Source organism: Schistocerca nitens, chromosome 5 (assembly GCF_023898315.1).
Source record: "Schistocerca nitens isolate TAMUIC-IGC-003100 chromosome 5, iqSchNite1.1, whole genome shotgun sequence".
In the NCBI taxonomy this organism is placed as follows: Eukaryota; Metazoa; Arthropoda; class Insecta; order Orthoptera; family Acrididae; genus Schistocerca; species Schistocerca nitens.
In genome coordinates, this window is record NC_064618.1 from 616,623,307 (window position 1) to 616,638,380 (window position 15,074).

Here is a 15,074-nt window from a genome sequence, read left to right on the forward strand (position 1 = left end):
CAAAACTCATCCTCTTCATGACACTTCTGGATTCCTTTAACCTTGTGCACCACTGTCTGATGGTCAGGTGTGATGATTGTGTGCTTCTATAATGTGTCCAGATGTTCTGCTGGGCCTGTGTGTCAAATTTGGCCTCTTTCAACCATTCCACGTACTATGTCATCTGATGGTGGTTCCGAAACGTGCGATCAAAGTTGTAAAGATCATTTTGGAACATCTTGCCAACCTCTATTTCAGTCAGACGCTATGAGCATTGTGTGTGTGTGGGGGGGTCTTATTTTGTATTTTGTCCAAAGTGTTTAATTAATTATATTTTGTACTTTATATTTTGTAGTAACACTGTTCACGTTTACGTCGCACTTCACTTAGCGTAGACCGGGACTGTGTCCTAGGCATGCCCGATGTAGACTGACTGGGCATGGCCCGTGCTGCTGGAGTTGTTGTTCTTGTTGTTACGCCGGCAGAGGTCGCGTCCGAATTCTCGCGTGCCCTCTGGTGGACGGGACTCGACTTGCGGCAACTACCGCCCGTGACGCGCCGTGCCAATGTGCGCCTCCCGTGATCTTTCTGGTGGCTACTACACTCCTCCTCCTTCGGGGGGTGAAGCCACTGTGATCCACTGCGCCGGAAGGTGGAGCGTCGGGCAGGAGCGATGACCTCCACATCCATTGGATGGCCGGAATCGAGGGGATCTGCCAACCCTCGAGCTGGAACCTTCGAATACGGCTGGAAGTGACCCACACGAAGAGGCCCCCGTCGTCCCACAACCGGAGCTCGGGACAGAACGGGTGACAAGCTGTCGAACTCCGGATCCCGTTCCACCTCGGGAGGGGCAAGACCCAGTGGTGGGGATGAAGGGGAAGGGACCATCACAGGTGAACTAGCCCCCTGAGAAACCGAACCTGCTAGGGGGGCCGGCTCTCGCTGGGGCATCTCGAATGATGGCGATGCCGGTGCTGGAGCTACTGGAGGCTGCCAAGGCTGAGAACCATCGCAGTGCGGCAGAGTCACAGCGGGGAGAGGAGGTAACGTCCCCTGTGAAACCAATACAGGTGCCGGCAATGGGGAAGCCGGTGTCCGAGAGGTCGGAGGGTGGGTGCCCGAACGTGGACGTAGCTGATTTTGGTGACGACGTACCACCCGATCCCCCGCCTGCAAGGTATAGAGCCGGCGGCCATTTCGGCGCAGGACCACCGCCGGTATCCAACGTGGATTGCGACCAAACCCACGGGCCCAGACCGACCTACCCAGTGGAAAACCAGGTACTTCGTTTTGTGAAGACTGGCAAGGACCAGGCCGGAGGAGGTGCAGCAGAGTCCTAGGTTGACGCCCATGGAGGAGCTCTGCGGGGCTGCGGTCGCCCATTGGTGTGGTCCGGTATGCCGTCAAGAAAAATGTCAAGGCTTCCTCTGCAGGAAATTCGTGCACATACTTTTTCATCTGCGTCTTAAATGTGCGCACCATGCGCTCGGCTTCCCCATTCGATTGTGGATGGAAGGGGGGAGAGCAAACGTGCCGAATACCGAAGCGCCTACAAAAATCCTGGAAGGTCTGCGAAATAAACTGTCTGAGACCAGGGTGATTGGCAGACCTTCCACAGAAAAGATTTTTGCTAGTGCCTGGATTGCAACTTCTGAAGTGGTTGAGGAGCAGCGAACCACATACGGGAATCGGGAATAAGCATCAATGACAATGAGCCAAAAGCCATTGAGAAACGGGCCCGCAAAATCGATGTGAACACGTTCCCATGCTTGTGTTGCCGGCGGCCATGAAGAGAACGCTGCCCTGGGAGATGCTTGTTGGCTCGCACACTGGGAACAGGCGGCCACCAAGTGCTCAATTTCTCTGTCAATACCGGGCCAGTACACATGTCTGCGAGCCAAGGTTTTAGTACGGGAAACACCCCAGTGCCCCGCATGTAATAACGTGAGGACCTCCCTTCGTAAACCTGCAGGAACAACCACGCGAGGAGCTGTATCATCGGTAGCCAGAAGGAGAACTCCTTCCAAGACCGAGAGGCGGTCTCTTAGAAGAAAATAATTACGAAGAGGGTCCGAGGCCCGGCCTGGAGGGCGGGAGGACCACCCCTGCTGAATGAGGCGAACTACTTGCCGGAGAACCGGGTCAGCCGCCGTTTCCCTGGCGACTCGAGAACTAGTGATCGGAAAGCCATCAACTGCTTGGCGGGATGCCACATCCAAATGAAAACACATAATCTCCTCTCGATCGAACGTAGGATCCGGGCCCACCGGAAGACGGGAAAGAGCGTCGGCGTTGGCATGCTGTCCTGTAGGGCGAAAATGAATGTCATAATGGTACTTAGAGAGGAACAAGGCCCAGCGCTGTAGTCTGTGGGCCGCCCTATCCGGAATCTGAGAGGTGGGGCCAAATAACGATATTAACGGCTTATGGTCAGTGATTAATTGAAACTTCGTGCCGTACAAGAAAGGGTGAAACTTGGTAACAGCGTAGACAATGGCCAAAGCCTCTTTTTCCACCTGGGAGTAATGGGCCTGCGCGGGACTAAGCGTTTTAGACGCAAACGCCAGTGGTTGCTCGGAACCGTCTGCGTTGCGATGGGCCAGGACCGCCCCCACCCCATACTCCGAAGCATCTGTAGCCAGGACCAACGGCTTACGGGGATCAAAAGTAGCCAAACAAGGGGCTGAAGTGAGGAGGCCCTTCAACGAGGTGAACGCTCGCTCGCATGCAGGCGACCAATCAAAAGGAACACCCTTGTGCAGAAGGCAGTACAGGGGGTGGGCTATAGTGGAAGCCCTGGGAATGAACCGGTGGTAATAGGCTATCTTGCCTAAAAACGCTTGTAACTCTTTCAGCGAAGTGGGCCGAGGAAGGTTGACGATACCTTGGACCAAACTTCCTAGTGGCTGTATGCCATGCCGAGATATGGTGTAGCCCACATACTCAATGGACGGTTGGAAGAAGGTTGACTTACGCAGGTTGCAACGCAAGCCCACAGACCTGAATTTGAGAAAGAGGGTGCGAAGGTTGTGCAAGTGTTCCTTCGTGCTGCGGCCTGTGACAATTATGTCATCCAGGTAATTAATACAATGAGGGATTGTCGATGTGACATGCTCAAGATAACGCTGGAATATCACCGGGGCACTGGATATTCCAAAAGCCAACCGCTGGTATTGGTAAAGGCCAAACGGGGTGTTGACGACCGCCAGCCGTTTGGAGTCCTCATCAAGAGGTATCTGATGATAAGCCTCCGACAGATCGATTTTCGAAAAATATTGGCCACCCGCCACGGCGGAGAACAATTCATCGGCACGAGGCAAAGGATAGGTGTCCACCACCAATTGGGAATTAATGGTGGCCTTGAAATCGCCACAAAGACGTAAGTTTCCTGAGGGCTTCTTGACAATAACGAGGGGCGAAGCCCACTCACTGGAAGAAACGGGAAGAACGACCCCTAGGGCTGTCAGCCGGTCTAGCTCTTACTTTACCTGAGGGCGGAGAGCCAAGGGGATCTGTCTCGCGCGTAGAAAACGTGGGCGAGCCGACGCCTTCAACGTTAAGTGAGCTTCAAAATCGGAAACACGCCCCAGGCCCTCCTCAAAAATATCTTGAAAGTCTGAGATCAAAGATTCCAATGAGTGATAGGGAACGCCTTCGGAGACCAACTGTATGGTGTCAGCAATAGAAAAACCGAAAGCCTGAAAGGCATCCAGGCCAAAAAGGTTGGCGGAGCTCGCATCACTGACAACAATAAAAGCAATAGGCCGAGTGACTGATTTGTAAGTCACGTCGGTAGTGAATTGACCCAGTAGGGGAATGAACTGTTTACCATAACCGCGTAGACGCCGGTAAACTGGCGCCAAGGGGGGCGATCCAAGGTCGGAATAAGTTTGTGCATTCAACAACGAAACTGCCGCCCCGGTATCTACTTGCAGTTGTAACCGGCGCGACCGAACCGACACCTCAATAAAGAGTTTGTGGGCCGATGCGTCGGGAGCCTGGCCCGATGAAACTTCCTGAATGTCAACGTCCATGTCCTCTGTACTTGCTTCCTTCGATGCCTTTGAGGCTGAGCGGCAAACTTTAGCAATGTGACCTTTTTAATTACATTTGCGACAAACGGCCCAACGCTGGGGGCACTCTGACCGATCGTGATGTATATAGCACGACGCACAGGACGGCAACAGGGGCCGGCGGCCGGAATTCTGTTTACGCGCCGTGCGGGAGCGGCCGTAACGGCCGGATTGTACCGCTCGCACATCGTCCACCCCGGACACAGTGGACGCGGCCGCGCCACCCTGAACCTCCGCGACGTCGCACCACGCTTCCAGCTGTTGACCTGCCACGTGAGAGATTTCATACGATTGAGCAATGGACAGAACTTCCTCGAGGGAAGGGTCTTCTAACTGCAGGGCCCGTTGCCGGACCTCCCTATCAGGGGCCGAACGAACAATGACGTCGTGTACCATAACGTGGGCATACGACTCTCGCGACTGCTCCGTGACAAAATGACACTTGCGACTAAGACCGTGCAGGGTAGCGGCCCACGCCCGGTAAGACTGATGGGGCTGTTTCTTGCATTGATAGAACTCGACCCTAGCCGCCACAACATGCGTGCGGCGGCGATAATATGAAGACAGCAACGAACACAATGCGTCAAAAGTCAAGGACGAGGGTTCCTGCAATGGCGCTAGCTGCCGCAAAACTTGATACAGCGAGGGAGATATCCAAGACAAGAAGAGAGCACGACATACCTCCGCCTCGGCAACATGAAACGCCTGGAAATGCTGCCGAAGGCGATGTTCATATGCATCCCAATCCTCCGCCGTCTCGTCATACGGGGGAAAGGGAGGAGGGAACTGCGCCGGAGCAGACGACGTGGAGAGCAACGCCAGAAGCACTTGTTTCATGGTGGCCATGAGTTCCGTCTGCTGCGCAACCAAAACTCGCACCAAATCCCCCATGCCGTGGAGAAACTGCGAAACCGGAACAACGACGCAACACGCGAAAGAACGACCCTACTCGTCGCCAATTGTGTAGTAACACTGTTCACGTTTACGTCGCACTTCACTTAGCGTAGACCGGGACTGTGTCCTAGGCATGCCCGATGTAGACTGACTGGGCACGGCCCGTGCTGCTGGAGTTGTTGTTCTTGTTGTTACGCCGGCAGAGGTCGCGTCCGAATTCTCGCGTGCCCTCTGGTGGACGGGACTCTACTTGCGGCAACTACCGCCCGTGACGCGCCGTGCCAATGTGCGCCTCCCGCGATCTTTCTGGTGGCTACTACATATTTATCTCCAGCATCCAAACCGTAGAGAAGAGTTAGTTAGATTTTGAGCAAGATTCTGAACTGAGTAGAGTTTTGTGTGTTGTTGGGTGGCTTTGGATGGCAGTATTTATACAACAGTGGAAGTAGCTACTTCAGTTATAAGTGTGATTTTAATTGTTGTTTTATTTGCTCTTGTTGATGCAGACTGTTTGTGAATCAAAGTGGCTTTTAAAGGAACCAGGATAGCTACATCACTCCTCTTCATCAACTTGTGTTGATCGGAAGTATGAATGAAAGCGTTTTATTTTGTTTGGGTTTGCTGTTATTGTTCCAAAGTTGTTCTTGTTTGTTAGGAGCTGTAGACAGTCTTTTTGTTTCACCCTGTCTTTATAATATACAGAATTGACCAGCCATAAGCAAGGTTCCAGATTACAAGTGTTCTCTTTAGACTACTTGGCCAAAGTGCCTACAGAAAGTTAAATTTCAGTACAGGCAGTAAACTGAATCTTTTGACAGTGAGGCATAATAAAACAAAATACCAAACAAGCAGAACTGCAGACAGGTGCACGACTGTTGCAGATGTCTCCTCATCTGAGGTAAAGGTGGGATTTCTATGCTGCGTTTGACGCATGCGGCAGCCGTTGTGCGTCTGACATAGTGCGGCTGATGCATAGCTGGCAATTCCTATAGAGCGGCGGCCGCACAGTGTTTGGTTGGTCTGCTGCGTCTGTGCCGAAAGGATGAGTGAGCGTGATTTGTTGTTTTATATAATGGTAGATGTTGAAGATGAAGAAATTCAGCTTCAGCCATGTGAGGGAAATGCTGAAACACATCCGATTTACCTCACAAGAACTGAGGAAGGCTGTTTTGAACAACTCATCAATTGGCACTTGTTAAAAAATGACCAGAAATTTAGAGAGTATTTCAGTTTGCACATAGTGCAGTTTAACTATGTTCTCGATCTCGTCAAAGAAGATATCAGGAAGGATTCATCTTCCAGATATCCATACCCTATAACACCAGATGAAACACTAGCTTTAACATTGCAGTATGTACAATAAAATTTGTTAATGTGTTATTGCTTTATTAATAATGCACACAGTGTAAAAAATGAAAATAGCACAATACAAAAATATGAAAGTAACACTTATCGCAACATTAAATGGATTCGTAAGCTGGCGGTCTCTGTGTTGTCAGATGGTATCATGGCAGTATTATCCACATTTGATGTCATTGGAGTTGCTGAGTATGAGAAAGTACTCGAAGATGAAAGACGCACAGAAGAGTAGTATTCAAATGAACTGCGATTCTCCAAATCAATAAGCATCTGCAAGGATCTCAATTTGGCTTCATTGATCAAATTGTGATTGAATTTTTTTACGCTGCGGGCGATACTTTTAAAAAAATAAATCGATGTCATCATCATGCTTTTCTTCAGCCAGTCTTTAATAAGGTTTCTCTCTCAGCCCGCCGAGAATTCATCAATCTTTGATTTTTTTCGTTTTGTCGTGACCTTTTCCTGGGTGGTCGAACAACGTGATGTCTTCCACATCTTCGGAAAAAATTCTTTTTCTAACAAAGTTGGCAATGTCTGGCACACCTCTCTGTTACTCGGTTCACCATCATATTGTGGGCTTTGCACTTCATCTGCCTCAATGTTGGATGTACTTCTGTGAAATATATTACAAAAATACAGGTAATTCAGTGTCAGTAATAAAATGAAACAGAATAAAAAATAACGTGAACAGGAAAATTGTATGGCAACCTACACCTGCTTGTGATCCATTTTGTTTAAAAATTTTAACATTTCATCCAGTGGCCATTTATTTCCTTTACTGGAAGCAGAACTTCCAGTACTTTTTCCTTTTCTCTGCCTTTTTTATGTGTGTCTTTTATATTCCTCCATCTTTTTTTTTGCAGTCTTCAACTATAAAACACAATACAGTTAAATAATTATGTACGTTTATATTCGTTAGATGTAAAAATAATAGTAATTGTTAAAGTTACACCTATCTTATTTTTATTTTGTTTTTAGGTTTATGGCAACAGGGGAAACATTCAGATCACTGGCATTTGCATTCAGAATATCTCCTCCTTACATCAGTAAAATCATTCAAGTTGTGCTATCAGTTCTACATAAGAAGTTACTGCCAATCATTTTGCCACCGATGTCATCTGACCAGCTGAAATCAAAATGTAAGAAATTTGAAGAAAAATGGAAATTTCCCAACTGTGCTGGTGCCATTGACGGAAAAAATGTGCGAATTTTTACCCCTACATTGTCAGGCTCATTGTATTACAATTACAAACATTTTTTCTCTGCCGTCCTTCTTGCTGTGGTTGACATGAACTACAAATTCATTTTCATTGATGTCGGGTCATACGGGAAAGAAGGTGACAGTGGAATTTTTGATAAAAGTAATATCGGGAAACTGTTTTCAAGTGGTAAGATATTTCCTCTGCCTACTAAGATGCCGGATTCGGACATAGTATTGCCACATGTTTTTGTAAGTGATGAGACATTTCGATTACATCCAAACATGATGAAACATTTCTCTCGCCGAGTTCCTAGTACTGACCAAAAAAAGCTATTTTTAACTACTGTCTTTCACGAGCTCGTAGAGTTTCTGAAAATGCCTTCGCTCTGATAAGTCAAGTATTTCACATATTTTATTTGCCGATCAGTCTGAAGCCAGAAACGACTGGTAATTTGATTATTGTTGCTTGCTGTTTACACAATTTACTTAACAAGCCTCATTTTGAATTAAACAGAAGTGAACCACTACCTACTGAAAATGTTAGACCATTAGCAAGGAGTGGCAGTTATGCACATGCTGATGGATTTTCTGTGCGAGATTCATTTACAGAATACTTCAACAGTCGGGCAGGTGCAGGGATAACACCATGGCAAAGTGATCACGTTAACAGAACTCAGTATGCTTTGAACACCCTAGCTTACTGAATAATCTTTAAAAATTTGTATGAACATTATAGTAAATTGAACTTTTATAACATACATCAGGTTTTGGTATTCACTTTGTGTACACTTCATTATTACAATAGTAACTGAATATTATGTGGGACGATGCTACTTATTCTTGTTTATTAAAATATCCATTATTTGCCTGACAACTAAGTAATTAACATCATGAACAAACAGCAAGTATACAGTACTCTTCTTACTTGTTCTTTCCACGAATTCCGCTCTCTCTCTCTCTCTCTCTCTCTCTCCAAGCATTATCCTTCACAGTTTGGTCCTTGTAGACTGGTAACGATACATCGTAGATACAAGAAAATTTAGAAACCATTTCTACCAGTTTCTCATCTTCCACCGCCATGAACAGTACTTTTCCCTCGGAAGTGCTGTCGTGTTCCCCTTTGCGGCTGCATCTAGATTGCTCTCAGAGCGGCTGGGCTGCAGCCGCACGCAGCCGTAGCATCAGCTGCATGCAGCTGATGCAACATGGGACACAGTCCCATTTAACATCATCTGTAGTAGTACAGTGCGGCAGATGCTGCATAGGACTTCCACCTTAAGGAGACTCCTGCACTTGTGGATGGGTGGCCCATGCACACGGATCAGAGGCATGCATGACTTTTCACTATTGCATGCCGCCCCCCCCCCCCCCCATCTTCCCTCCCTCTTCAGGTTATTAAACTGCTTGCAAAAGTTAGAGACTTGGTTTGAATCTAGCTGTGATACCCAGTCTTAATCTGTAAGCATAGAAATGTCTCTAGGTGAAAATCATAGTAAATTACATTTCAAAATGTAAGTAATTAACTGAGAATACTTTGTGTACTTATTTCCAGATATAATGAAATCTTCTTCATGATTGACACCTGTCAGGCAGCCTCCATGTATGAAAAGTTTTATTCACCAAACATTCTCGCTGTAGCCAGCAGCTTAGTCGGAGAAGATTCACTCTCGGTAGGTATAATACCTAGGTTATGTTATATACTTCAGAAATTTAGCTTGGTTTTCCCAACTCAGCTAAGTGTATATTGCTATCATCAGTACTGAAGTTGGAAAATATATGTTTGTTAAGACATTGAAGTTGTGAAGGGTCACAATCAAATGGGCAGATGCAGAAAACTGCAGTGGTTCCAATCTTTGATTTTGAAGAAATTTAAAAGGCACACAACTTGTGGAAGAGGTTCACTATGGCAGAAGTGTATTAGATAATATAATATTGGAGAAGGACTATTTTTCTGTGTTTTTTTTTAATCATAGTTTCATTTAGGAATGCTTGTAAATTTTCTGGGTACTTTTATATTGCAGCATCATGCAGACCCTGCTATAGGAGTGTACATTATTGATCGGTATACCTACTATGCTCTAGAATTCTTGGAGAAGATTGAACCAGGCAGTTCAAAAACAATGGCACAGTTTGTAAGTATAATTTATTACCCTGTTAATTGAACATATTCAAAAGTGGACACGATTTCTCTGGGAATATATTTCATTTCTCTTTTATATGCATTGTACAAGTGATACCAAAACAGTAAAAGTGTGTAAAAAGGTGCAAAAGTGCTGAAACAACAGTAAATACAGGAAATAAATCCACTGAATCAGGAGTGAAGCTTTGTGTTGGTTATTTCTGCAGTTTTTAGAGAACTCAGCCAAAACTCGTATAAATGGAAATGTCTTTTAAGAAGTCTGTATGGTATGCAGATTATACTTGCAGCTTGCGAGAAAGTCGGGCAAATTACTTGTTTCTGAAAATTGTACTTCCTGATCATTTCATGTAGTTTGCTCTACACTTCAGGTACTGATGCATCCTCTTATACTGTGGTGCCTTCAGCAAGCAGTTTACCTTCTTGGTAAAGGCCAGCTGGACTTGTTTATTCTCAGAATCAGTTGCTGTTCATTGGATCCCTTCCTCAGTTTTCCAGACATAAAGCTTGTGACTTTTTCCTTTAGGGACACCTTAGAAATAATCTTTTTTGTGACATCATAACAATAATATTTGTCTGACCAGTGACAACAATGCAGAAGGAGCTCCAAACTACATGGTTGTTAATAGGGCACATAACATGTGTGATCCATTTTGAGTGCTGTACATTTGTGTAACTTAAAAAGTAGACTTATTCAATATCTGTAAACTTCAAAGTATAATTTCATGGAGAAAAAGAATTTCCCAATCTTAAAAGGTGACATGTCTGTCTTTTCTCGATTATAAAGACATTGTGAACTTTGATAGCTATACTATGTGCTTGATTTCCTTGCTAGAAATCATACTCTGTAGATTCTTAATCGTACTATTGTTGCACAACGTATTCATGAGTAGTATCTAATTTAGATCAGATTCTATTGTTATTACTACCAACAGCTCATTATGTAAGAATGCCCTCCACTATTTAATGTGAGGATATATTTTTCTGCAAATAAATAATCTCACAAGAAAATAGTACAACTCTGAAAATATGCTATGAATATTTATAAGAATGTTTGTTGTCATAAACTTAATGTAAAAGTATACAAGACCCTAGCAGATATTATAACAGTACAGTCTAACATACCTGAAGTAGCGTAATTTTTTTAATTTGTGGGGGAGGGCTGTGCTCAACACATTCCCCTCTCCCTCCTTATTCTAAGTTTGTTTTGCAAACCTATACAAGGAACTTATCCACATGAAGGAGCAACTGCTTATCAGTGACACACAGTATGCCACTTATTAATAAGTTGTTGTTATAGGAGCAGTTCACAATAATTATTTCTCTGTACCAATGAATTCCTTGATTCAATCCACACCTCTAAATGTTATCCTGTATTCCCTATTCTATAGATTTAATGTGTGAATCAATTAATTGTCTAAATATAATAGGAAAATTCTGTTGGAATGTAATTAACTTCAGACTGAAGGAGCCACTTACCAAATAGCAGAGGTGTTGAGTTGTTGACAGGTGCACACAAAAGTGGCAGAAAACTTGCTAGCTTTTGGAATAAATCCTTTCTTGCATTAGAGTACAAATATGTGTGCGCATGTGCATGCAGGCACGCCCCCCCCCCCCCCCCCCCCCCACACACACACACACACAAACCTGCATGAGTGTGTGTTTTTGTGTGTGTGTGTGTGTGTGTGTGTGTGTGTGTGTGTTTTCTAGCTCAAGAAACGATTGATTCCAAAAGCTAGTCAGTTTTCTGACTCTTCTGTGTGTATCTTTCGATGACGCAGTGCTCTGCTATTCAGTGAGTGATCTCCTTTACTCCTAAATTACTTACAGCTAAATGTGTCGGAGATAATAAAGGATTTACAGTCATCCACTCACTGGCTTGCTGTCAAGTTTTGTTATGCTCCATTTAAAAACTTCAGAATGAGTTAATACATTCCTATAATTAGCCAATGAACATACCAGGAATAGTGTAAGTATATAGCAGCAAGTCCACAGCTTTAGAAATGAATGATCAAACTCAGATTATGGAGCTGGTCCATTTTATTCCATTGTCATCCTCACAATAAGTATTACCTTTGAAAGCCCTACTATTGGGATACCATCAGTTGAGAAAGCATAACCAAAATACTGTTGTAGCAGAACTGTCATTTCCAGTGATCTCCACTTGACATACTTGGTACTTGGATATCTTAATTATCTGATTCTTGTGGATAGTTTAATTATTGAATATAATTAGTAATGTGTTGTGATTCCAGCTCGTTGTATGTCCAAAATCGAAATGCATCTCAACAGTTGGCATTCGTAAGGACTTATACAAAAGGGACACCAATGAAGTGCCAATAACAGATTTCTTTGGTTCTGTAAGACCAGTTGAACTCACCTACTCGAAACTGAATATTTCGGTTGTTCCAGCAAAAAATGAGACCCAAAGGTACACACATTTTAAATCCTTGATTTCTTGAGTCATGAATTTCTTGAATGTATTGACATTTAAAAATCAACAACTAGTTTCTGTTTATGTAAAATTGTGAACCAATGTTAATGTTTGTTTACTTTTCTTGCTTTTACAGGATAGAAAAAATGCCAAAGAAGAAGTTCTATTATGCAGAACAGTTTCCAACCCATATATTTGATTCGTTGGAAAATGTGTACTGACGTGTCTCTTTTTTTAATTTCCAATTTGTAACAGTTTGAAGTATTTATTATTGTTGCCAGTTAAAGCCTACAAAGAAATCTAGCCAGTTAAAGCCTACAAAGAAATCTAGTCCTTGCAAATAAATTTGTTTTTGGTTAAAAGTTAATTTGTTAATGAAAGAAAGCAGTGTAGAAATGAGCTTTGTCAGTATGCAGACACATTTTCTATTTTTTGCATATGGGAGGACTAACAGTGAGTTTACTGCTTTTACATGGTTTAGTGTAAAGGAAAAATTGAAATTGCAGTCCAGTGACTCAAAAGAATACTGTCTGTTTTTGTCATATTTAAAAGCTATTTGATATTTCTTAAAGCTGGTGATATTCTTATTTCTTGTAAACAAAACAGTAAAAAGGTGTCAGGTCTTCATTTAGCCTATGTGGAAGTACAAAGTGTACAGGAACTGATATGATAGTAAGTTCATTCTGTGTTGTGAAATGTGGAAAACGTGAAAGCTGCATTTCAGATTGAGAGATTCTATTTTTAGAATAGGATGGAAGTTTATTGTCTCATAACAAAAAATTTCAAGTCATTGACTTAATGTACAGGAGACTGATTAAAACAAAAAAAAAATTGTTAGCAGTTTTCCTTAAAATATCATTAATACAATATACTGCACTGTATACATAATTGATACACAAATGATGAAATTTTTTTTTTCAAACAAATAAAAAGCTATAACATCCAAAGCACACATTCCCTCCCGCTCAAATTTTCAGATCGTCATTCGTGTACTCTTCAGGTGTATAGTAATATTTCTCCACCAGTGTTTGTCTCTAAATTAATATTGAGTAATTCTTTTCCTTTTATTTTGTTTGCAGTTTCCATAACCATATACTTCAGAGTTTGAGCATACAGTTTTAAACATTTTGTGGGCAGCAAAAAATTACTTTCATTCCTTGTTTTATAATCATGTTGAAATTGATTCACAACAAATAAATCAGGGTTACTATGTACAGAGATAATCATTTCATAAATGAGCAGTGAGGGCACAATATACTTAGATTTTTCTACACTTTACATTGTGCATATTTCTGTTGATGGGTTTTTGACATTTCAGTATTGGAGACTTATGGTTAAACCAAAATGTAATTGCATACCTTATTGTTGGTTCAAAGTAGCCATAATATACTACTATCCTTATGTTCATGGTGTTAGAGTTGTATAATTTCATCATTGCAAATACTAGTGTATTTAATTTATTTGCAGTATATTGTATATGTGAGCCCCACAGTAAATTTCTATCTAATTGCATTCATAGGAATTTCACACAGCTAGCTTCCCACAAATCCTGATTTTTTTTAATGAGAATTTCAACATCATTTAACTTTGCTTGTTTTGTTTTAAACTGCATTAACTGAGTTTTTTCCATGTTTAATTTTAGCCCATTTAAATTAAACCAGATGCTATAACCTTGTATGTAATACTTGGATATGTGCTGCTGCACCAGGCCTCTAATGTACTACACTTCAGATATTCCGCCAGCGACATCCACGCTGGCCGGCAACCAGAGGCCGCCTGGAGTGGACCACATGACTTATGCACATGGCACGCCATCTACTTATACCAGAGCCCTCCTCTTTATAAGTGGTGTGTGGCAGGCACTTGCTCTCATATTTTCTTTCTTATTGTCAGCATCTGCTTGTATCAGTATGTGGATTGTTTCTATGTTTGTGTCTATGTTCTCAGCTGTTGTTCGCTTGTATCTGGAAGAAGAATAAACTTTGATTCATTGTGTCAGTACAGTGTTTGCATCTTACATTGAAACACCAGTTATCTATTTTTTCTAATGTATTTATGACAGTGAGGAATTTGGTCAGTATTTCAATGATTACAAATGTGTCATCTGCAAATAAAACAAAGTGGCACTCAGTATTAAGTGGTAGGTCATTTATGTAAAACAGATTGGGACCTAAGACTGAAGTTGGGATACTCCTTGTCAAATTGTCTTCCACTGTCAAGCATAATTCCCTCTTTCTGATGATATAACCAGTCTTTGTCTTCGGTTGGTTAGTGCTCATAATTCCATATTTTTCCAGTTTAGAGAGTAGCTACCAATGGTTCACTGTCAGAGGCCTTTGGTAGACGACAAAAAATTCCCATGGCACAGCAGGGATTTGTTCAATTTTGTCTGTAAACTGGTTGATAGCAGATAATGTGCTTTTGTCTTACTGAAACCCACACTGATTTTTTGCAGTTATGTTAAACTTTTGTATGAAATTTTGAGTTTGTATTGTGACAACCTTTTCAAATATTTTTGATAGTGATGGAAGAAGAGAGATAGGTGATACTTTCCTAAGTGTTCTGTTCTGTCCTTTATGAATGATGGTTTAACTATTAAATATTTCAGAGTACTGGGAAAACTGCTTTGTCAAATGACTTATTAACTCTTGTAGATAGCGGCTGCACAGTTATTTTAGAGACTGCCTTTAATACCTTTTGTTGGTAGTCCATCCCATCCTGCTGATGTTTTATTTTTTAGTGTTATTATGGAATTTTCTATACATTTCACAGTAGTTTTGCTGAATATATTGAAAGTTTCACCTTCGAATTCCTCAGTTCCAAAGAAATTCATGTAATCTACGTTATTTTCTACATTAATATAAGACGTGTTCACATTTATTAAAAAAAATCATTACACAGTTATGAAATTTGGGAAGGATATAAAATACTTTTGTCCTCTTTCTTGATTTTGGAAATACAGGTATGTCCTCTGGTTGTAGTGCCTGTTTCAGC

The 15,074-nt window shown here is 42.5% G+C and overlaps 1 protein-coding gene across 1 annotated transcript in view; it reads left to right on the plus strand.

Annotated features, from left to right (window-relative positions):
* Window positions 1-14,078, plus strand: part of LOC126259779 (putative GPI-anchor transamidase) — a 71,839-nt gene extending 57,761 nt beyond the window's left edge. Inside the window, exons 5-8 of the mRNA XM_049956786.1 lie at window positions 9,062-9,179; window positions 9,531-9,641; window positions 11,902-12,077; window positions 12,217-14,078. Coding sequence (XP_049812743.1) covers window positions 9,062-9,179; window positions 9,531-9,641; window positions 11,902-12,077; window positions 12,217-12,301 — 490 coding nt within the window. The 3' untranslated portion in view covers window positions 12,302-14,078. The remainder of the gene's footprint in view (window positions 1-9,061; window positions 9,180-9,530; window positions 9,642-11,901; window positions 12,078-12,216) is intronic.
* Window positions 14,079-15,074: the final 996 nt, after the last annotated feature.